Here is a 22,193-nt window from a genome sequence, read left to right on the forward strand (position 1 = left end):
CCAACGAGCCTGCAGCTGACGTGGACCCCCTCCATAAATCTTCGTCCGTGAAGCCAAGCCAAAGAATCACAGAGCACCGATGGCCTAGGGATTACTTAAAGTGGTACATGAGTGGAAAGAAAAAGGTTGAGAACCACTGGGTTAGTGCAACACTATCACAGCACCATAAACACGGGGTTGAATCCGGTGCTGTCGGTAAGGAGTTTGTACGTTCTTTCTTCGTCTGCGTGGATTTTCTCTGAGTGCTCGAGTTTCCTCCCACCCTTCAAAACGGACGGGGGTTGTAGGTTGATTTGGGCAGCACTGGCTCGTATGTTTAAATTTTTTTTTAATTTTTAAATCCAGTCCAGCTGTCTTCTCATCAATTGCTTAAAAGAAACAGTCTGGCCAATTTTAGTATGCAATCTTTAAACTGAGCCTCTTGAACACAATGTTTATTCTCTCTAAATGCAAACACAAATTTTAAAGCACAAAGCCACTGGAATTTTTAGCTCACTGGTTAAGACTTCAAATACTGCACGTGATTGGAGAATATGGCAGTCCTTGAGGGAACTCTGAGATGGTTAAGAACTTTGGAAAAATATATTATTGTCTGAGATGCTCAGCTTTTATTTTGCAAAAGACTTTGGGAGGGGTGGTGCTTGGGCTATTTTTACTCCTCCTTTTCATTATTTTGCAGAGCCCAGATCATGTTTACTGTGGATTACAGGCAAAACTGTCTTGCACTTATGACAAGTAACAATGTCATTAAGTAATACCAAATCAGGCTGGAGCTATAAAAGTATAAACTGTTGGTAAAAACAGTGAGAAAGTTGCTAATGTTCAAAGTCAGAGACTCAACCTGACTGTGCTCATTTTACATGTTATTCAGAGCAAGTCCAAATCTTACCAGAAACGGCAGTTTGGGTGGAGAAAAACAATGAAAAATCAAAATATTTCCTTTTATTTTAATATAGAAATCTATCACACCAACTTTGCACCCAAATGTAATTCAAATTTTAATTTTAATATTTCTGTAAACAAACCTTAAAGGCACTGCCGTAATAATTTAAAATGAATCACATCAGTTTTATGCAGACACTGGGTTTTCAGACTATTTTGCCATCAGAATCAATACAAAATAACAAATTATGTTTTACTCTGAGATCATTTACATACATTGTAAAATTTCACGTTCTAACAATATTTCCTTTCCCCTCCCGTCTTATAGCGGACCCCAGCGTAAGTGAATACATACCAGGTAAATGCAACAGCTCCATTTGAAATGTATCTCTTTGATGAAAGAATGGAAGATGAATATTTTAACCGCATTGAAACTGTCAATTTTGGGCTCACCTGAAGGGTGGAGCCAAATGTGTGTAAATATATATATGTATATTTATATACACTGCATGCATTATTTTAGTTTGGTTTGATGTACTTCGCGTCCACTGAATCCTAATGCTCAACAGCCCATGAGGGAAGGTCTGTTATATGTATTACAGTTAATCTTTATAATCCATTAATTTTGATACATCATATTCAATACAGAGATGGCTTATTCAAAATTGGTCACTTGTCTCTTCTACTCAGCCCGTGACTATTCGACCTCAGACGTAATATAATTATCTTTAGTGTAATTAAGATAATTTGGGTATTTTAAGAGATAATCATCTAAATGAAATTTGATTAATAGTTCATTTTAATTTGTTTTTTTTCCTCCCACAGACTATAAATTGCTATTATTTTCCTCAGCATTTCATTATGATGTTTGTTAGCCACAGCTAAAAAGGCAGGATTACAAATAACAAAGCAAATACTTTCCTAATAACATGGTTTCTAAAATGTTAATGCTTAATTATTTTTTCCCACAGTCTAGTTTTTTATTTTCAAACCAAAGTCCAAGCTTGCCCATAGTTTGCAGATGGGTTGGTCAGAATGGTCGCACGGTGCAGCTTGAAAGTGGATGCAAAGGAGAAGGGAGGGACTGGTTGACGGGAGTGAATAGGATGCAGGGTCTGTACGATGGGCACGAAGATAGAGTGTCACCGCCATTTCATCAACGTGGCTTATGGATGGGCAGGGTTGCCAGCTCAACATTCATGGGTTTAAAGTGAGATTGGGGAGGTTCAGGGAGCAGGAATCTCGCTGAAGTTGTGAGAAAGGAGGACATGTGGAAAAGATCAACAAGTAAGGTTAAGTAGTTGAAATGAGGAACTTTTAAAAAATGGACAATTGCATCTATGGTAGTGTTGGACTGGCACAGAGTCTGGCCCTTAGGAAGAGGGGAGAAGAGGTGCACAGTGGTGATGGGGAGTTCGATGGTTAAGGGAACAGAGAGGAGGTTCTGTGTCCAAGGTGGAGACTCCTGGATGTCACTTTGCCTCCCAGGTGCCAGGGTCAGAGACATCTCAGATCAAGTTCACAGCATTCTCAAGTGGGAGGATGAGCAGCCAGATGTCGTGGTCCATGCTGCTACTAATGGCTTAGACAGGAAAAGAGATGAGGTCCCGGGGAAATTTAAAGTCTCTTAGACAGGCACATGGATGCAAGGAAAATAGAGGGTGATGCGTTTAGTTTGTTGAATAGGTTTATGTAGGTCAGCACAATATCGTGGCCGAAGGGGCTGTTCTGGGTGGTAACATTCTATGTTAAATCTTGCTCCCTTAATTTTTGAAGTGTTTTAGATGGATTTCTCTTATGAGACACTCTCTCCTCCCTGCCCAGACCCCAAGGATCTTGTACGTTGCAATCTCCTAAACCCTGGCAAAATTGGTGTTTGATATAGTGTAGCGGCTAAATAACTGGATGAGTAATCTAGAGGCCAATTTCAAAACCCACAATCCAAATTTAAATTCATTTCATAATCTGACATTAAAAAGATGTCCCGAGTAAGCAAGACCACACACCTGTCAAATCCAGGGTTCACTGGTATCCCTTGGGGAGGAATCCTGGTGTTCTTACTCTGTTGAGTCTGTGTGTGATTCCAGACCCACCTGCAGTTGACTCTGGCACAGTAGACCACTGAAGACAATTAGGTACGACAGTCAATGCAGGCCATATATTTATGATGACCAGATTCTGGAGAAAACAAAAATGAATCAATCAAGAAGAATTGGAACTAAATTAGATAAAAACGAAAGAAATTTGAAAAGTAGAGTGTGCATTAAGAAATATTGGCTGCTAACATCAAAGGCCACCCTCATACTCTTTATAAATACACAGAAGGAATGCAGATAACTGGGAAAAAGATAAAAGGCATGTTCATAGTTCTATGATGGTGGGGACATTCACATCATAGAATATAGTGACGATACAAGAGGGTGAAAGGTGAACTTTTATAAATGTTGATCATAGATGGAGAACTTACTGTGATCCTGAAAAATGATAAATCGCCAGAGCCTCGATAATATGTGTCGCTGGTTCTAAAAAATGAGTAAAGGCACCAGAGCATGTCCCAGTCTTCATCTTCCAATCCTCTGCCTCCACTGGAAGATTACAGATGTGGCATTTTTCTTTACAATAATGGTTAGACAAAGTACCTACAGGACACTGTTCAACATGGGTGGTGGGAAAATAATTGGGAAACATTCTGTCCTTTATAAAAGACTATCCAGGATAATCAGCGTGGGATGGTCATGCCAAACAAAACTTTGTTTTTAAAGAAGGGAACAGGGGTTAGGAGAATTTTGGAAGACCACAATTTGGTGCCCATCCCTAAATGGCCTCAAAAGAGTGCCAAGGGTCACCATCTTGAACCCCTGTAACATGAATGTTGGATTTATTAAAAGCGATAGCTTAAATGCTATGGTGTTAGTGAATGGAATATTAACATTCACTTCTATTCATTTTGTTGTGTCTTAAAACTTATTAGAATTTAAAGCTAAAGATAACCATCTTCTTAGTGCTTATTTCGTGAGGATCTGTATGTTAGTAGGTATATTACTGTTCTAGACAAAAGGCAAAGGAGGAAAAACCCAACACCCAACCCCAACCAACCAATTTTCCCTTGCAACCGCTGCAATCGTGTCTGCCTGTCCCGCATCGGACTGGTCAGCCACAAACGAGCCTGCAGCTGACGTGGACTTTTTACCCCCTCCATAAATCTTCGTCCGCGAAGCCAAGCCAAAGAAAAGATCTAGAGACTCAAGTTGTTTGGCAAATGAGATCTTAAAACATGATTAAATGGGCTTTCAGAGCCCTCAGCTAGTTTAACAATGTTGGAACTGACAACTAATAATATTCAATTGTTTCAAAGGGAGTAGATACAGGAAAGGGAGCAAAGGAAGACAGTGAGATTACATTTTCTGTTTATTCAGATCCCCAGGTACTTGCTCATGATGTAATATTTGGGAAAGGCTGTAGAAATGTCTTAGGAAGCTACAGTTAAAGGTCATCGAATAGGAATGTTAAAAATTTACAGTGGGTGGGAGAAAACTGAGGTGTCACTAATAAGTTTATTGTTGAAGATCCCGAACTGGAGCATGTATTGTAAGTAGTTGTGAAAATAGGACACAGGCCCATTTGCAAGTGAGTAATATTTCCATTTATTGAACTAGTTAAGTTTACATTTGAAAGAGAACAGCACCATTTTTTACTCTGGTTGTTTTACCTTTATTTAATAGGCAAAGATGCAATCTGGACTCAGTATAGCTTCAAATTTGATTCGTATTCCGAATGCCAAGGCAAGCGATTCGTTAAACGAACCCGTTACAGGAAATTTGTTGGCATTGTTCTGTGTAACTCTCTAAGATACAAGATTTACCTCAGTAATTCCCTCTCAGGTACGATCTATGTCCTAGATATTATTTTTACTGAAAAAGTGCACCCTATCATTTTAACAGCAAACTAATCACTGGTAGTAGACAATACCCTTGCATTGTTTTTAAACTTTACTTTCTCTATACCCTGCTTGTTGATTTTTGTAACACTATATCCTGTACAATTTGACATATTATAGCACTGCTCCCTATGGTGTAGGCACTCACACAAATAAGGCTGAGACGTGATGTTTTCTCATCCTTTACTTCTATTAGACTAACCTATTAGACTAACCTGGCTAACCTTCTATTAGACTAACCTGGCTACTGACACACAGGGTATATATATATATATATATATGCATGGAAGGGTGACATCATGATGTCCAGCAGAGGGCAGGCTTATACCCATCACTCTTCCCCCGTGCAGTAAATGCTGACTGGGCCCCTTCGAACTAATAAGATTATATCGGGCCCAGGACTACAAGTGAGAATTAGAATACATCTCATGAGTAATTATATTTATAAAAGGGAAGGTATTTAATTTGATCAGGGCACATTAGTCCTTAAAGCGTTCAGGTGGTTTGGACCACCTTGGTGTGGTTTGCTGTGCCAGTCTTTGCTTGGGACCCGTAGATAGTTGGATTGGCAGCGACTGCCCAACTTCGCTGCCCTCCTAGCTGCGTGTCTCAGTTACTGGACTCCTCACTGGCCTGCTCGGCTCTACAGCTGCCTCTGCTCCAACCCCCCCCCCCACCCCCAACCACTCGATCTGAGAGGTGGGATGGTCGGGGCAGGCCATGGCAGGTCTGGTTCCACTTCCTCCAGTTCATGAGGCAGTTCATGGACCTTAATATCGATCAATGTTTGTAATTGTTAATGTGTTGCTTCCACAATTGGTCCCCCACTGGAACAGAGAACGAGCAGGGGCTCAATTTCGTAAGATTACTCCTACCACCCATGGGTCTTTATATTGCCTGTATTCTTGTACCAGGACTTTTTCACCCACTTCCAATGCCCTAGGTGAGGTTTGTGACGATGCTGTTTCTTGATCTGGATGAACTGTGGATGCCCTAGTCCCGAGGTTGCAGCCATACATTTGTTCTGCAGGGGTGTGTTTTGTGGTAGAATGCAGTGTGTTTCTGTACCCCAGTAGGAAATCTGTCCAATGTTGCTTGAACAATCCCAGGTGTTGCTGAAACTGTAAAGGCCCATGTACAGGTGAATAATCCCAGATGGGGATTGATTGTCACATATTCCATTGATTTTTTTGGTCCAATTCTATCTGTTGATATGCTTGTGACAAATCTAGTTTTGTGAATTTTTGCCCTCTGTTTAGTGCTTGAAACAATTCTTCTGCCTTGGGTGTTCAGGTATTTTGAGTGATGGATTGATGGTGACTTTGTAATCGCCGCAAATGCGAATTTCACCGTTTGCTTTTCGTGAGGGTATGATGGGCGCTGCCCATTCGCTGTATTGTATTGGTTCTAATATGCCTTCATGTTTTAGTCTGTTTAATTCGGCCTCAATTTTTCCTTTCATAGCAAATGGGACTGTTCTGGCTTATCTTTTAATTGCAGTTTGACTTGAACACCTTTGATTTTCCCCAATTCTTGTTGGAAAACCACTACGTGGTTGCTGAGGATTTGGTTGAGCTGGGAGGTGTCCGTGTGGTTTATGTTTAGTATTGAACTGATTTCCGGCCAGTCTCGGGGAATGTGCGGTAGCCGGTTTCTTCCAATGAGTGCTGGTCCCTGGGCATCTACGATGTAGAGAGAGTGTTTTTGGTTGCTGTTGTTTGCATTGTACTTGGACTGTACTTTTTCCAAACACTTTGATTCTGTCTCCTATAACAGATCTTAGAGTTATTTCAGCTGTTTTTACCCGGAGGAATAACAGCAATCATTCCTTTACATGTAACGGCATTGCCATCTTCAGGGGGTGTCCATTTAGCTGTATAAAGATTGCTGTGTTTCCTCCATTTATTCCTTGGACATGTAATATTTCAGATGAAATTTCAGGAGCTTGAAGGTCAGTCGTTGGACTGTTACCATCATCATTGTTAGGTTGCCTCTCTCTCTCTCCAACTGTTTTGACTTTAGCTGCCAGTTTATTTGCAGGCCACCTGCATTTAGAAGCGGACATTTATTTTGCAATGGTTGCATTTAGAATTTTTGAAGAAACAGTTTTCTGGTCGGTGGTTGTATTCCCCACAACGGAAGCATTGTTGGCGAGAAGACCTCCCAATCAGTAGGTCTGTTTTTCCCACATCCAAGTTTTTATCTGCCATTTCAGAGCTGCAGGTGGTTCTGTATGCAATCTGTAACGTAACGTCTTCATCCATTGCTAATAATTTTTGCCTTTCTTGGTGATTTGCCAGCCCCATCACTAATCTGTCTCGCAGTGCCTGATTTAGAAACTGCTCAAAATGACAGTGCTCCACTAGTTTGCGCAACGATGCCGGGTATTCACTTACTGTTTCTCCTGGTCCTTGTTTCGTTCATAGAATCATCACCTTTCTGCCATAACTGGTGGTTTGGGGCTTAAATGGTTCCTTAGAGCTGTGGATAATTTGTTGAATGCTTTCGTCTTGGATCCTCCAGGGCCAGCAAAGTCTTAAGGAGGTTGAATGTTTTACTGCCCATTATACGTTTGCGGTTTACTGGGCCTTCTACAATATTGTGGGCTACTCAGTAGTGGTTAAACTGCTCTACGTAGTTATCCCAACTCTACTCCGTTGAATTCTCCAAACTTTCCCTCCGCCATCTTGGCATGCTTTCACCTTGATCTTTTGGCAGAAATTTGTTGGGTTGTTAGGTAGTCCTAATTTTCTTCTGTTGTTTTCTTTATTATGGTTGGTGCATGGAGTATGTGTAGGGTTCATTATGTTCCTCGTCCCCACTGTTGTGTAGGCACTCACACAATTAAGACTCAGAGACATGATGCTTTCTCATCCTTTACTTCTATTAGGCTACTGACACACAGGAAGGGTGACATCATGATGTCCAGCAGAGGGAGGGCTTATACCCAAAGTGCACCCTATCATCTCAACAGCAAAGTAATCACTGATAGAAGACAATACCCTGGCATTGTTTTTAAACTCTACTTTCTCTTTAACCTGTTCAATTTGACATATTGTAGCTCTGCTCCCAGAATTTTTGTTTTGTTCATTAATGCACTACCTGCTGCATGAGCTAACTTGCCTAAATAGCACACAAAATGAAACTTTTTGCTGGATCTTGGGATACAGTTCAATTCAACAATTAGTTATTCGATTTACTGGTGGGGAAAACAATCACCAGGTTTGCACCTGCTGTTAGTTCAGAAATTTCACCTGAAAGTGGCTACAATGCTTATATCACCATTGCCAAGTGGCATTTTATTTCAATGCTCCTTGGATTATCTCTGCAAATGTGAACTTGAAAATGAATATTTATAGCCAGTTATTTGCTTAAAATCTATATTTACCTGCTGGCCAGAAATTCTTCACAGAGCAAAACCAAATGATATGTAGTGAATATGACCTATGTTCCCAAGATCCCCAGCCTTCACCACGCAGAGCTGTGGATGATGCATCAGTGGGGAAGGATGAGCAGAGGCCATGGAATTATGCCAGGTACCCAGCACAACAGTGCGTGACCGGAACATGCATCGTGTTTATGTGAGCCTGCAGAATGGAGAAGCAAAGGCACTAACATAACAATTTACAGCACGGAAACAGGCCATTAGGCCCTTCTAGTCCGCACCGAACCAAACACCCCTCTCTAGTCCCACCTCCCTGCACAATGCCCATAACCCTCCATCTTTTTCACTGTCACGACTCGGCGCTGTTTGGCAGCTATCGATGCACGTCCTCATCTTTTTAGATTATTTTGATACATGTCACAAGGACAACCACCGTAAATCAAAATCTGAAGCCATCAATCCGTATATGAAAGTGTATACAGGAGAATAAATGGGTGTGGTAGAAATATTGAAAACTTAGTTTCAACACATTCAAATCTCACAATGACAGTGCCCGTTGCCATCGCTGGTCATTTCAAGGTTCAGTCTGTGCATCAGGATGTTGGGTTCCAAAGTTTCATGTTTAAAAATATATAGATGATGGCACTTCTCACAAACAAAGCCTTCACCGTAGATTCCACTTGTTGCCATTCATGCTTAACAATTACAACCTCAGTTCAAATCATTAAACGTGCTCCAATGAAAAGTAACACTAACTTGGCATGAGAGCTAGAGTATTAAGTTGCCTTCCTGTCATGAATTCGGCACATAACGCTTTATTTATTTTAACAACCATTCTCAAATAAGTCTGTTGAACAGTCCAATAAGATGAACCCATTATAAGCTGCTTGACCGTTGACAAGTCGCAAAATGAAGGTTCATCCAGTTGATTATTGTGGAAGGATCCACCTGTGCTTTACAATTCATTTGGGGATGGACAAATAGGAACCTTGGTCAGTGGCTGGATGCCACATGCAACACTAACTATTCATGGGAATAAACTTTCTTCTGTTGATGACTTATAGAAGTGGAAACAGAAGTGCACGCATTCGCTCACCATGAGTTTCTTATTGCAAAATACAGAAGCCTTTTTCTCCTATCCCCTCATCTGTATCCACTTATGACTTCTTACTTGTTGGCTTGTACTCCTCCCCCCACCTATTTATTCGGGTGCCTGCCTACTTTTTGCTCAGACCCGAAACATTGGCTATCCTTTGCTTCCATTGGATTATGCGTGATCTGCCGAGCTTCCTTGTGCACTGCACTACAATCACAGCGTCCGCAAATGTTCCTGTTTAACAGTTCCCTTATTATTCTATTTCCATTACCCAGCTGAGTAGTTGAGCATAATGATTTTTGGGAGGCATTAGCAGTGAAGAACTATGCACACGGTATTAATTTTATTGCTTTGAAAACAATATATTTGAGTGGGCTTCAGGTCATCATGTAAATTGTGGTGCATGTGGACACTTTACGTCAGATTGCGAACAGGAGATGGTAATTAATTTATCTATTCCCAATCTTGGACCAACTTCAGGTGAACTCTGACAATGCCAAACCAGCTGCAGTCACACCAATATCAAACCATTTTTTTTTCTTCTTAAAAAAAATTAGGCGTTTTCTACAACATAGGAGATTTATCAGGGCATGGAGAAGATCACTGTCAGTTTGTGGACTCCTTCCTGGATGGTAGAACAGGAGAACAGCTCCTTCCTGAACAACTACCAATCAGACAAGGTGAGTTTCTTCTGATTACCTGATCTCATTATTTCTAAATTGTGTGACACATTAAGTGCATGGACCATCTGAGAGCGTGGAAAATATGATCATGGCCAAGTGAAATTTCAGTCAGGTGGAAATAATGAACTGAAAGAGATGCCTGCTGGTTCTACTCAAAAGAAGGAGCTTCTAACCAATATGCACTTGCTACCACAGCATCTAGCATAGTTGTATTCAATTAAAATAATGTCCCCTAATATTATGGTTGTTTTTTGAATGAACCATAGAACGTTACAGCACAGAAAACAGGCCATTCAACCCTTCTGGTCTGTGCTGACCAATACAACTTGCTAGTCCCACTGACCTGCTCTCATTCCATAACCATTTAATAGTTTACAGCACGGAAACAGGCCATATTGGCCCTACAAGTCCGTGCCGGTTTACTTGACCACTTCTATCCGTGTATTTATCCAATTTATTTTTAAAACTCAAGATTGAATCTGCCTTCACTACATCAGCTGGCAGCTCATTCCACACTCCTACCACTCTCTGAGTGAAAAACTTTCCCCTTATGTTCCCCTTGTATCTCTCCCCTTTCAGCCTCAAGTTATGACCTCTCAGATTTATCTCCCCCAAGTGGAAAGATCCTACTCACATCTACCCCCCTCATAATCTTATAAATCTCTATCAAGTCTCCCCTCATCTTCTTCATTCCAAGGTGTAGCGTCCTAACCTGTTTTATCTTTCCCAGTCACTCAACTCCTGAAGAACTGGCAACATCTTTGTTAATCTTAATGATATCTTTCCTGCTGCTGGGCGACCGGAACTGCACACAGTATTCTGAGTGTGGCCTCACCAATGACTTGAATAACTTCAACAAAACATTCCAACTTCTATACTCAATAATTTGATTTATAAAGGCTAAAATGTAAAAAAAAAACACCTTTCTTTACAACCCTGTCCACATGCAACACCACCTTCAGGGAATATATTCCCAGATCTCTTTGCTCCTCTGCACTCCTCAATGGCCTAGCATTTACTGTGCACATCCTACCCTGATTCGCCCTTCCAAAGTACAACCCCTCACACTTACCGGCATTAAATTCCATCCACCTGCATTTTCTCAGCTGCAATAAGGACATTTAAGACTCTTAGACAGGCACATGGATGCAAGGAAAGTAAAGGGTTATGGGTATGAGGGTGGAAGGATTAGATTGATGAGTAGGTTTATGTAGGTCGGCACAATGTTATGCTGCAATGTAAGAATGCTGGCTGAGCCTGTGGTGGGGAAGGGATGGTGCCAGTATGCACTGACTTTGTGGGAAGCCACAGACTAGCTTTGCTGGAGGTGGGTGTATTGATTCTGCAGGAATCCAAACAACGAAACAAAGCGAAGTGTACTAACATTTTATCCCTTACAGCCATTTTCATCTATTGAAGTCAAAGGCCCAGGTACTTTAAGTAGATTCCCCACATTTGATGCCAATGACATAGTTTGGAAAAAGGATGAGGTCCTGAAGAGAAGAGTGAATATAGGGAGTTAGGAAGGAAGCTGAAGCAGGACCTCAAGTGTAGTAATCTCCGGAATTCTACTTGTGCCACGTGCAGATGAATATGTGTTGATTCAGAGGGCAGGATCACAAATTTGTGGATCATTGGGATCTCTTCTGGGGCATTTGGATAAGCAGAGTATTATCAGGGACAGGTGGCATGATTTTGTGAGGGGTAGGTGTTGCCTTATGAGCCGAATGGAATTTTGAAAGGATAGGATGTATGTGGATTTTAGTAAGGTGTTTAACAAGGTTCCCCATGGTTGGCTCATCCAGAGATTCATGGAAATGTGACTCCATGTAAAAAGAAATCTACCTCGGGGTTTGGGGGGGGGGGGGTGGGGTGTGCTGGCCTACAAAAAGCAGTTGTAGTAGATGGAGCAGATACTGCCTGGAGGTCAGTGACTAGTGGTGTTTCACAGGGATTTTTTCTGGGACCCTTGCTCTTTGTGATTTTTACAAATGAAGGAAGGAGGAGGGGTGGGTGGGCAGGTCTACAGATGAGGAGGTTGGAGGAGTTATGGATCGTATAGAAGGGCATAGATATGGGAGACAGCGTTCAATTCGGAAAAGTGAGAAGTGATACATTTTGGAAGATTGAACTTGATGGCAGAGCACAAGGTCAGTGGCAAGATTCTTAGCAGTGTAGAGGAATAAGGGGATCTTGGGTCCATAGATCCCTTAAGGTTGCCATGTAAATTGATTGGGTGGTTAAGAAGGTGCATGGTGTGCTGGCCTTCACTATTCAGGAACCGAGTTCAAAAGCCATGAGGTAATGTGGCACCTCTATAAAATTCTATTTAGACTACAAATTAATTCAATTCCATTACTATTGGCATATTAAAGGCTACTTCAACCTTGGGCAGCATGGTTAGCCCAATGCTGTAACAGCACCAGTGACTAGGGTTTGAATCCTGCACCGTCTGTATGTTCTCCCCCTCCGAGTGCTCCAATTTCCTCCCACTGATCGTTAGGATTGTAGGTCAATTGGGTGTAATTGGGCACCATGGGCCGAAAAGGCCAGTTCCTGTGCTGTATGTCTAAATTAAATTTAAAAAATATATATTGTGTTCCGTTCTGGTGGCTTCGTTATAGAAGGGATGTAGCTTTAGAGGGAGTGCATGGATTTACCAGGATTAGAGGCAATATCCAGTATCATTTTTTCCCAGGGGAGCAATGGTCAATCCAGAAGACACCTATTTGAGGTGAGTGGTGAAAAATTTAGGGGCGATCTCACAGGTAGATTTTTTTACATGGAGTGGTGGTGCATGCCTGAAATGCATTGCTGGGGATGGCTGATACAGTATGGACTTTTAAGGGGCTCTTAGCTAATGGATATAAGAAAAAAAAATGAAGAGCAGTGTGGGAGGGAAGATTGGTTTATATAGGTTTTGCACAGCAATGTGGCTAATGTCAGTTATGTATTTTTACCATTGCTATATAAAGGACACTGTTTGACCTGCTAGGTTTCTCCAGAGTGGTGTTTATACAGATTTTTGTGTTTTACTTCACATTGTGGCTGAAAGGTTCTGCACTGTCTGTAAATGCTAGGAAATTGCTGCAACTTTTCAGTCCATTGCATGAGGCGCAATTGGGAAGATCCTTCTGAATAGCTACCAGCTAATTTAGAACTTTCAAAGACATACAGAGAAAAGTTAGCCAGTTGCATGCAGAACTGCCAGCATTTCTGAACAATAACCAGGAACTGGACAGGGTAGCTCTAAGCCAGAAGAATATGTCGTTCCTTATCAAATTATTTGGCATATTCTGATGGAAAAGTCTAGCATTGTAATTCATGTATTTTGTGTTTGTTTCTGTGTCAACCAGACAAACATTTGTCTTTGGGAAAACTGAGTTACTTGGGAACTAACTGCTTCAATGCATTTACCAGTTTGTCACACCATCCACATAGTATTCACCTGGAGTTTTTGTAACCAAATGGCTAAGTTTCACCTTAAAAATGTTTACTGGCAAAATTTTTAAATGAAAGTTATCTTTTAACTCAAAAAGCTCCATTATTCTCTTACCATTGGCATATTGAAGATTACATAAACCCTTTAGTAGACCAAAAGATAATGAACACCATCCTAATGCTCATCTTACTGAGGCATTTTTTAATCTTTCATTTTTTAGGTTTTTATCGAAGTGTTCGCCAAGAGCCAGTCATGTTTGGCACAATAGGTGGGCAAACGCACATCAACTACGTCCATTGGTATGAATGTGGTATATCCATACCTGGGCAATGGTGAGTCGAGCAATCACGAAGAAACAGAAAAGACCAAGGAACTGAGTTGTTATATTCTATTTGATATTGTTCCTTATATTCAATGTAAGATTTAAATAGGCCAAGTGATGCACGGAGTGTTATTTTTAAGCCGCATTGAAATGCTTGCATAATGTGGTACATGATGAATTGTACCCATTCTAAGGCACAGAATTCAAATTATTCCACAACTAAAATGGCTTTCGAACAATATAACCACATAATTGGGCAGTAAATGGTGACATCAACAAGATGTTCAAGTGATTTTCTAACCAGCTTTCACGGACAAGAAGGCAAGATTACAGAAGTATGTGTTACTTCCAAAGATACTCATGGCTATTAAAAAAAATATCGGTGTAAACATCCACGGACATGAAAACAAAATAACGCTCATTACTTACTCAGAGTGCTGGATGAGTGACACCACCGTCCAGGATTTTGTAACCTTTATCTAATGAGACTATTTGGTCAATACCTCCTTTACGATTTGCTTTATTTATCAGAACAAATCCCCAAACTTTTTTTTTTGAAAACACAAGCTTTGATATTGGGAAGCTGGCTCCCTATACCATCAGTTCTGAATATAATTGTTTAAATGTTATTTATCAGGAATGTATTTAAAAAAAAACAGAACATAAATTGTAACTTCTATTCATAAAGCATTGGAGAAGTTTTTTTTTATTTAGATGTATTGTAACAAATGAGTTTCAGGAACAAAATGGAGACCTTCCTCTCATTCTGTATTCTGAACGCCAAACAGTTCCTGTACCCAGAATAATAGTGTATTGTATGTGTTGCTTTGTCCAAAAAAGATGTATTGAAAACCGAGGCTCCGATGGAAAAATCCTCTTGTTTCTGCTTGTTAAGCTGATTCCTATATTATTTTTTTCAATACCAAACAGAACAAAGGATTTACAACCTGGATTTTTAAAAATTTTCCATACACCCAATTTGTAATTTCTTTTGATTAATGCATGTGTATTAATATATCCACAAATAACCATACAGAAACGTCTAATTACACTCAAGTTCCCCATAGAAATAATTTGGCTAACAAACATTTAATGATGCTTTAATACAGTTGCTCTTGCAGGTTTTCTTTCAGTAGTTGCAGATATTCTTACTATAAATGGATAGGAGGGGGGGGGGATTGTCAAACAAAATGTCTGCAATTAGCATTTTCGTTATAAGTAGCTTCGCTGAAGTGACTTTTTAAAAAAAATTACCTGTATAGCTCACATAGATACTCGGCATCAAACAACCAAGCACGGCACCAACATCCATACTAATGAGTTGATAGGTCCAATCGGATATCTCAGCGCATGCAGTGATGCTTGGCTATCAAATGCTTGTATAAATCCAGATCCTTAGCTATTATCATTTATCCCTTAAAGTTATTCATTCACGTCACAAAAGTGCTTAATTATTTTTTAGATATTGTAACAAGTATTGCAAGAGATTTCTTTAAACTCCAAACCTCACAAGATCTCCTAAGCCAGTACAAAAAGTTTTAGAACAAATGCCTATTTGTTGGGGTAGAGAGAGAAAACCTAGCACACAAATCCCATCACTGCTACGCCTGCAATTCGGCTCACAGATCTCTGATCATCTATGCATGTGAAGGTGTAGTTGTCAAGCATTAATTAAGACCACACAGAATCCTCACGAAGGAAAATCAGAAAAGAAGCATAGTCTTCAAGATGATCACATTTTGTCAAAATAATTCTCAAGCAAACTTCCTACTGCAAACACCGACTGAAATGTGCAATCAAACCTCCATCTCCAACAAGTACGCAGTTGCCAAGCATTAACATTTAGCTTTGTTGGCCTTGCAATTTATTCAATATTTGTGGAGGTTTTTGCCTTGTATTCTGATCACAAATGGATACTATTCATTAAGTGATACATACAAATATATAGTTTTTCTCCCATGTGACATTGCTAGTAATGTAAGTTTAATTGTGAAAAGTTGGCTGCAGTTTATATTTAGATTGTCAGCAGCCTTACTTCTGCAGAGTTTTTGATAAATTTTGCAAGGCTGCTTGCAGCAGGTCATTAATGCTGTAATACTCGAGAATAAAACACAAAATGTAACATTTAACGTGAACTTTATTACCTGAAGTTTGTTTGGCTGCAGACACTTACAAACTCCATTCTAGCTGGATGCAAAATCAAAAGCTATTTATGAATATAAAGTTCATCACCATAGATTCTATCCTCAGTAATTACTATCCAAAGGGCTTACCTTTTTTTAAGAATGCTTTTCACAATTTCAAAAGTCCTTTGGGAAGTCCTAATTTATTTTAACTGGATATGTAGAAGCCTGTTTGAACAAAGAAAACTCCCACAAACAAGGTGATTACTAAAATAGATTTTCTAGTTGTTACATTGACTAAGAGATATCTATTTGTCAGCACACTGGGACAAACAGTTCTTCAAAATTATACCATGGTACCTTTTTACCTGCCCCTCAATTAGCAAACTGATCATTCGCTGTCTCATTGATTTAATGGCATAGCCAGTACTGGATCATTTCTCAGGGTTACACAGCTGCTGTTAATTTTGGTATTAAGCGAGTTCATTCAAACCTTTGTGATGCATCTTGGGGCAGGTTCAAAGTGCCATATAATTACACATTTCATATCCATGTGCAGAGATACACCGACATCCAAAAGGAAGAAAATGGTAAATGCCTTGGTGTTTCCAAAAGATTGGTAAGCCAAATAATAGAAAGATCTCTTATTTAAGGACCTTGCAATTTTTCTCCAAATGTGGTATTATGCTTTAAACAAAGGAGCCAATAACAGAATGTATATTTGAAATGATTGGTGCAGAGAAAAGGTGGACCATTCCTATCCACTCGCACTTCCACTGCCTAAACTAGTGGTTTTCAAACTTTTTCTTATATAAAGGATTACTTAAGGTGATATGTGAGTGGAAAGAAAAAGTTTGAAAACCACTGGCCTAAACCATCTCTATTACCCACAAAGACTTAAAGAGATCATCAAACGTCATTCAGTAATCCTGTCTGTTGCATGTGAAAACAAATATCCACTGAATGCTTAAACTACAGGTAAGTTCCAGTCAAGACGAGAAGAAAGCAGCAATATAATCATTAACTGATTTTAACCATTTTATTAGTTTTTCAGGAGAAATAATTACTTTTGTAAATATTGATTTTGAATTTCACTTCAATTAGTACATTTGTTATTCATTTAACAATAAAAATGAATCACATTTCTGGCCTACTTACAAACTATAATTGTATTACTTACTGTTTTTTTGCCAAGGCAAACTAGAAGATCAAAACCACAACATCTTTAGGTAGTGTGTCAAGAAAAAAAAAGCTATGATAAATTTGAAAGCAGAAAATAAGAAAACAAATCTATTTGGTCTCTTTCTTCAGCAAATAAAATCCATTATTCTGAAATTACTAGAAGGCTTGCAATGCTTTAGATTATGAATTGGTTCCAAATCTACACCTGCTGTATGTAGATGCAAATTTTTACCAAGGAGAATCAGCTTGCCTGCAGCTTACCGATAACCTGGGCCTGGCTGGGTGTATCCTTGGGCAAATGGCGGACGATTGCGTGCATATGGATTTGATCCAGATGGTGGAGGTGTCACATTGCTGCCTGGGGAAGCTGTGAAGCCAGGCCTTGGTTGATAGCCCCCAGCTTGATTAGGAGCTATACCAGGCTGGGAGGCAGGTGGCATTGTGTAATTGGCAGGCTGAGAAGCCTGTGTTGTATAATTCTGTGGTGGAAAAGAACTGGCTTGGTACTGCTGAGGAGGCTGTGATGGTATTTGTTGGGCTTGGGTGGAGAATCCAGGTGCAGGAGCTTGGGGTGTTTGCTGATTGAAAGCTTGAAACTGCTGAGCCTGAGGCTGGGTGGATGCTTGTTGGCTGTAAGCTGCAAAAGCAGAAATAAAAATGAGCAAGCTTAACACACAAGAGTTTTGGCCCGAAACATCACCCTCTGATGCTGCTCAACTCACTGAGTTCCTCCAGCAGGTGGTGGTTAAAACCAGGAAAATAGAATCCTATTCACTTGATTCCTTTACATGATCAACTATTAACTCGACAAAACCAGGTGCATTACACATACCCAAAAAGTTTCAGGTTTCCCAATTAAAACCTGATATTGAAAATAATTTTTGAGCATCAAGTATAATAATTACTGTTGGGCTCTACTTTTATTCTCTGCACAACCACATCATTGTTTGATTCCAAAGGTAATCGCATTCGCTTACATAGACATAGTACAATCACAGAGTAACGCAGAGTTGAAGTACAACAAAAATTCAGAAGATAGAACAGCTCTATCCCTAACCTTTCTGAAAACAGCATTTTGCTGGCTCTCCATTCAAAAGGATTATGACGGGCATGGACAAGACCAAACTGTTGCGATGACTTCAGTTTACTGTCACCCAGCTAGGATTGTTTTATCTTGAACTTAAATCTGGTCAGAGAGTCCCTGAAGCCTTGCAGGGGACACTGAATCAATTCTACCTCCTATTTACACCAAGTTCCAGACGCAAGTCTCATGGTGAACTCGATAGGAAAATGGCAGGTGTTAAGACATTGATTTACCATTGAATCTGTACCATACCTGGATGATCCCACTCAGCCACCCGGGAATGAGATTACAGTCATTGAAGTGTCTAAACTGCCCAATATACTTTGTACAATGTTGAGCATTTTTAAGGGGAGTATTCAAATGGTGAAGGTAGACATGCACTTAAATGGTCAAGGGCTGATTAGGGGATAGTAGGCAAGATCTTCTAACTGGGAACTAATTGAGGTTATTTTTAAATGTGACCATGAAGGTTGATGAGGGTAGAGCTGTAGACATTGTATATATGAATTCCTGCAAGGCATTTCATAAGGGTGCCACATGGTAGGCTGCTCTGGAGCTTCTATCACATGGGATCCAAGGGGAGATGCTAGAATGGATAGAAAATTGGTTTTATGGTAGAAAACAGAGGGTGATGTTGGAAGGTTCTTGTGCCACAGGGTTTGGTGCTGGACTCATTGCTGTTTGTCATTAATATCAAAGATTTAGATGAAAATGTGTATGGCACGGTTAGGAAATTTGTAGACAATGTATAGAGTGAAGACTGTTGCAAAGATTGCAGCAGGAGTTTGATTGGATGGACAAACGAGCAGAGTAATGGTTGATGGAATTTAATACATAGAAATGGTAGGTGTTGCATTTTGAGAGGCCTAACATGAGTAGGACCCACAAATTGAATAGTCGGGATCTGGGGAGTGTTGTTGAGTCGAGATATCTTGGAGTATAGATACATAATAACTTGAAAGTTATTGGCCTTCATCAGAGGATACATATTGAAGTTGGGAGGTCATGTTTCAATTGTTTGAGATGTTGGTGAGGCCCCATTTGAAATACTGGGTACAGTTTTGGTCACTGTGCTTAGGAAAGCTGTTGTCAAGTTGGAGAAGTTGCCAGGATCTACATGGATGTTGCCAGCTAAAGGGAGAGGTTGAGCAGACTAGGGTGTAATTCCTTGGAGTGTAGAAGGATGAGAGGTGAGCTCAGAGAGGTATAGAAAATCATGATAGCAATAGACTGGATGAATGCTGTCTTTTGCCTATCTTGGTGGAAATCAGGACCCAGATACATAGGTTTAAGTTGAGGGGGAAGAGATTTAACAGGAAACTTTTTTTTTTTTAAAAACACAGAAGAGAGTGAATGTATAAAATACGCTGCCAGAAGAGGTATTTCTAGTCTTGCTCTGTTAAAAAAAAAAATCAGATGGATACATGAATAGGATGGGTTTAGAGGGATATAGACCAAACACAGGCAAGTGGGACTAGTGTGGGTGGAATATTTTTGTTGGCGTGGCAAGTTGGGCTAAAGAGCCTATTTCCACGCTGCACAACTCTAGGCTGAAGCCTTGTTGTACAGCCATTCTCAACCATATTTAGGCTAAGGCTTCCTTTGATCTGAATAGAGGTTACTGATCAAAATGAACTCTCTGGCTAGGTAAAATTGGCAAAGTATCACACGATTGGGACAGTATTGCTGCATAGTGTAAGATGTTGTCTTAACACCAAATCATTCGAAGTACATGTCAAGATATGGATTTAATTAGGATTCTGTATTTTACACTTCAAGCATTTACTTTCCACTATTTTTATTCAGTGAACAAATTATACAGGTGTATATGTAACTATTACATATACACCTGTACTCCATGAGCAGCAAGCCTGCGGTCTGATTTCTGATTATTTAATCAGAAACCAGACAATCAATACATCTTTATGCAGGTTATGTGCTTACATGAAAATATCAATTTTGCATTGAAATATTTTTTTAGCCAGAAGGTACTGAAGAGAAAGCTTTCAGCTTTGTGACTTAATTTTGATCAGCCGTAAGCCCTCGTGTATCCTGAATAAATCTTATTACGAACACGGGGAAGAAACATTAAATACAAATGTAAGCAAAACCATGACAAATGGTAATTAAAAATGTGAAGGGTTAAATACAAATAGTGATAACCATTTCATATTCAAGATATGCATCAACTTACCTCACTCTTCGCACCTCAAAGCTTCATTAAAAACAAGCATGGATTAATTTCATTTAGCACATAGATATATCTTTTAAATTAGACCTGCTGAAGACTGCAACCCTTTTTCAGTGAGCCTCAGTCTATCCACACTGCAATATTTGAAATAGTGTATAAACACAGAGCCCTGACTGATATTATCTTTGCTCTTTAAAAGGAAAACCCACACAGACAGCCTACCGACTACTCTCAGAGCAAAATGCACAGATCCACCATTTATCAATCCACAAAGTTTCTCCTAAGGGTGACAGGAGTTTCCCTCCAGAAATGTGGTTTAGCTTTGTTAGCTTATGAGTTTAAATTGATTAAATATGCTTGCACGACACACCAAAAACCCTCTGCCAACCCACCAGTTCATTCCAGATCCAAATCACATTCTGCAGATTAAAAAAGTTTCTCCTTATAATACTTTGGATCCAAGTTAGTTTTTTATGTCCCCTATTCTTGACGTTTCTGCTGATGGGCAACGTTTCTGTCGAGATGCTTCATCATTTCATGCTTCAGTCAGACTCCTTTTCAAACTGCGTCGCAAGGGGAATAAATTTAGCCTCTCTATTCTATCCTTGTAATTAAAAGTTCCTCATCTCTTCCACTCAAAGTGGAAACTCTATCCTTTAACTCAGATGTTCATTTTATATTGGATACAGAATTGCCTACTTTTAACAAATTGAAATCACCACCTAAATAACCACCTTGCTATCAACTCACCTGGGTACGGAGTACCATATTGGGGCTGAGCCTGTGGCTGAGGCGTGTACCCTGGTTGCTGGTACTGTGGATACATTTGACCTGTTAACAAAGAGCATCATGTACAATCATTATAGACTCACACAAATACAAAACAATAAGAGAGGAGACTTTATCCAGAATTTTCCTTATTCAGGCAAAACATTTAATAAGAATCTTGCATGCAGGGCTTTCATTTCCATTCCTATTATAATGATGGTTCAGAAAAGTAAAGAATATTTTTTTGCAATTTCACTGTTAACGATTTACAAATTAAAATGACTCCTGGGTTACACTAGTTCATGTACTTGAAAGGTAAGCCCTGTAGAGACAATTCAGTGTAAATTCTATATGCAAACCAAAGGTCTGAAATTTCGCCATGCCCTGATATCCATGTGGACAATGATAAACTTTCCACAATATCAGGAGGCTGGTACTGCTACAATCAAATTGGGGCAGCTTAGCTAGAGACAGAATTTGTTCTGGAGTAGCGGGGCTCCAGATGTCCGCTTAGGATACCGTACAGCCTCATTACCTTTCTGTTATCAATAGTCTCAGCTGATTCTTGTTATCATGTGGTGGGAATAGAATTGGTTGGAAGAACTACTTTGACAATGGGGATCCATGGAGAAAATCTGTTATGCCTGTTCTTTCAAGAATGATTTTATGTGAGTTTAAACACTTAATGGGCTTTATTTTCCTTGAGCTACTTCAACCGATTTCTAGCGACCATGCCCACAACCATCATACACCATTTCCACTTTCCAGCCAACTGTGCACATTCCATGCTGGGAAATGTAGTTCACATATACATGTATAATAACACATCTTCCCTTTTAAAAAAAACAAAAAACCCACATCTTTTTCCTTTAAAAAAACAATGTGTACATAACAAAAATAACTACATTCCGTGATCAGTCTCTCCCCACCAGTTGCATCTGATGACTTCTGGCTTTGTGAAGCCGTTCAAGTTCATTCAAGGCATCCGCAAGATTCAGCTGAAGTTCAGAAATCCGTGAAGAGGTTCCAGTTTATCAGCAAGTTCTCAGTCACCAGTAGCTTTTGATTTTGCTGTTATAGTTCCTCAATATTACGATA

General features: G+C 39.8%; 2 protein-coding genes and 1 long non-coding RNA gene across 13 annotated transcripts in view; 1 reads left to right on the plus strand and 2 right to left on the minus strand.

Annotated features, from left to right (window-relative positions):
• Nucleotides 1–15,876, plus strand: part of LOC138738437 (target of Nesh-SH3-like) — a 207,561-nt gene extending 191,685 nt beyond the window's left edge. For all 6 annotated transcript variants that reach the window (XM_069888645.1, XM_069888648.1, XM_069888644.1 and 3 more), the window contains 4 exons: nucleotides 1,211–1,240; nucleotides 4,605–4,763; nucleotides 9,858–9,980; nucleotides 13,646–15,876. In XM_069888645.1, the coding sequence (XP_069744746.1) occupies nucleotides 1,211–1,240; nucleotides 4,605–4,763; nucleotides 9,858–9,980; nucleotides 13,646–13,761 (428 nt within the window). In that variant the 3' untranslated portion in view covers nucleotides 13,762–15,876. The remainder of the gene's footprint in view (nucleotides 1–1,210; nucleotides 1,241–4,604; nucleotides 4,764–9,857; nucleotides 9,981–13,645) is intronic.
• On the minus strand, nucleotides 1,220–14,349 carry LOC138738446 (uncharacterized). The gene is made up of 4 exons (XR_011341548.1): nucleotides 14,177–14,349; nucleotides 8,208–8,406; nucleotides 2,889–3,060; nucleotides 1,220–1,335 (listed from the first exon to the last, which is right to left on the minus strand). It is a non-coding gene; the product is annotated as an uncharacterized lncRNA (long non-coding RNA).
• A 1,019-nt stretch (nucleotides 15,877–16,895) lies between the features above and the next one.
• Nucleotides 16,896–22,193, minus strand: part of jagn1a (jagunal homolog 1a) — a 109,621-nt gene continuing 104,323 nt past the window's right edge. For all 6 annotated transcript variants that reach the window (XM_069888664.1, XM_069888662.1, XM_069888658.1 and 3 more), the window contains 2 exons: nucleotides 21,078–21,158; nucleotides 16,896–17,689 (listed from right to left, as the gene is read on the minus strand). In XM_069888664.1, the coding sequence (XP_069744765.1) occupies nucleotides 17,310–17,689; nucleotides 21,078–21,158 (461 nt within the window). In that variant the 3' untranslated portion in view covers nucleotides 16,896–17,309. The remainder of the gene's footprint in view (nucleotides 17,690–21,077; nucleotides 21,159–22,193) is intronic.

This window comes from Narcine bancroftii, chromosome 7 (assembly GCF_036971445.1).
Source record: "Narcine bancroftii isolate sNarBan1 chromosome 7, sNarBan1.hap1, whole genome shotgun sequence".
In the NCBI taxonomy this organism is placed as follows: domain Eukaryota; kingdom Metazoa; phylum Chordata; class Chondrichthyes; order Torpediniformes; family Narcinidae; genus Narcine; species Narcine bancroftii.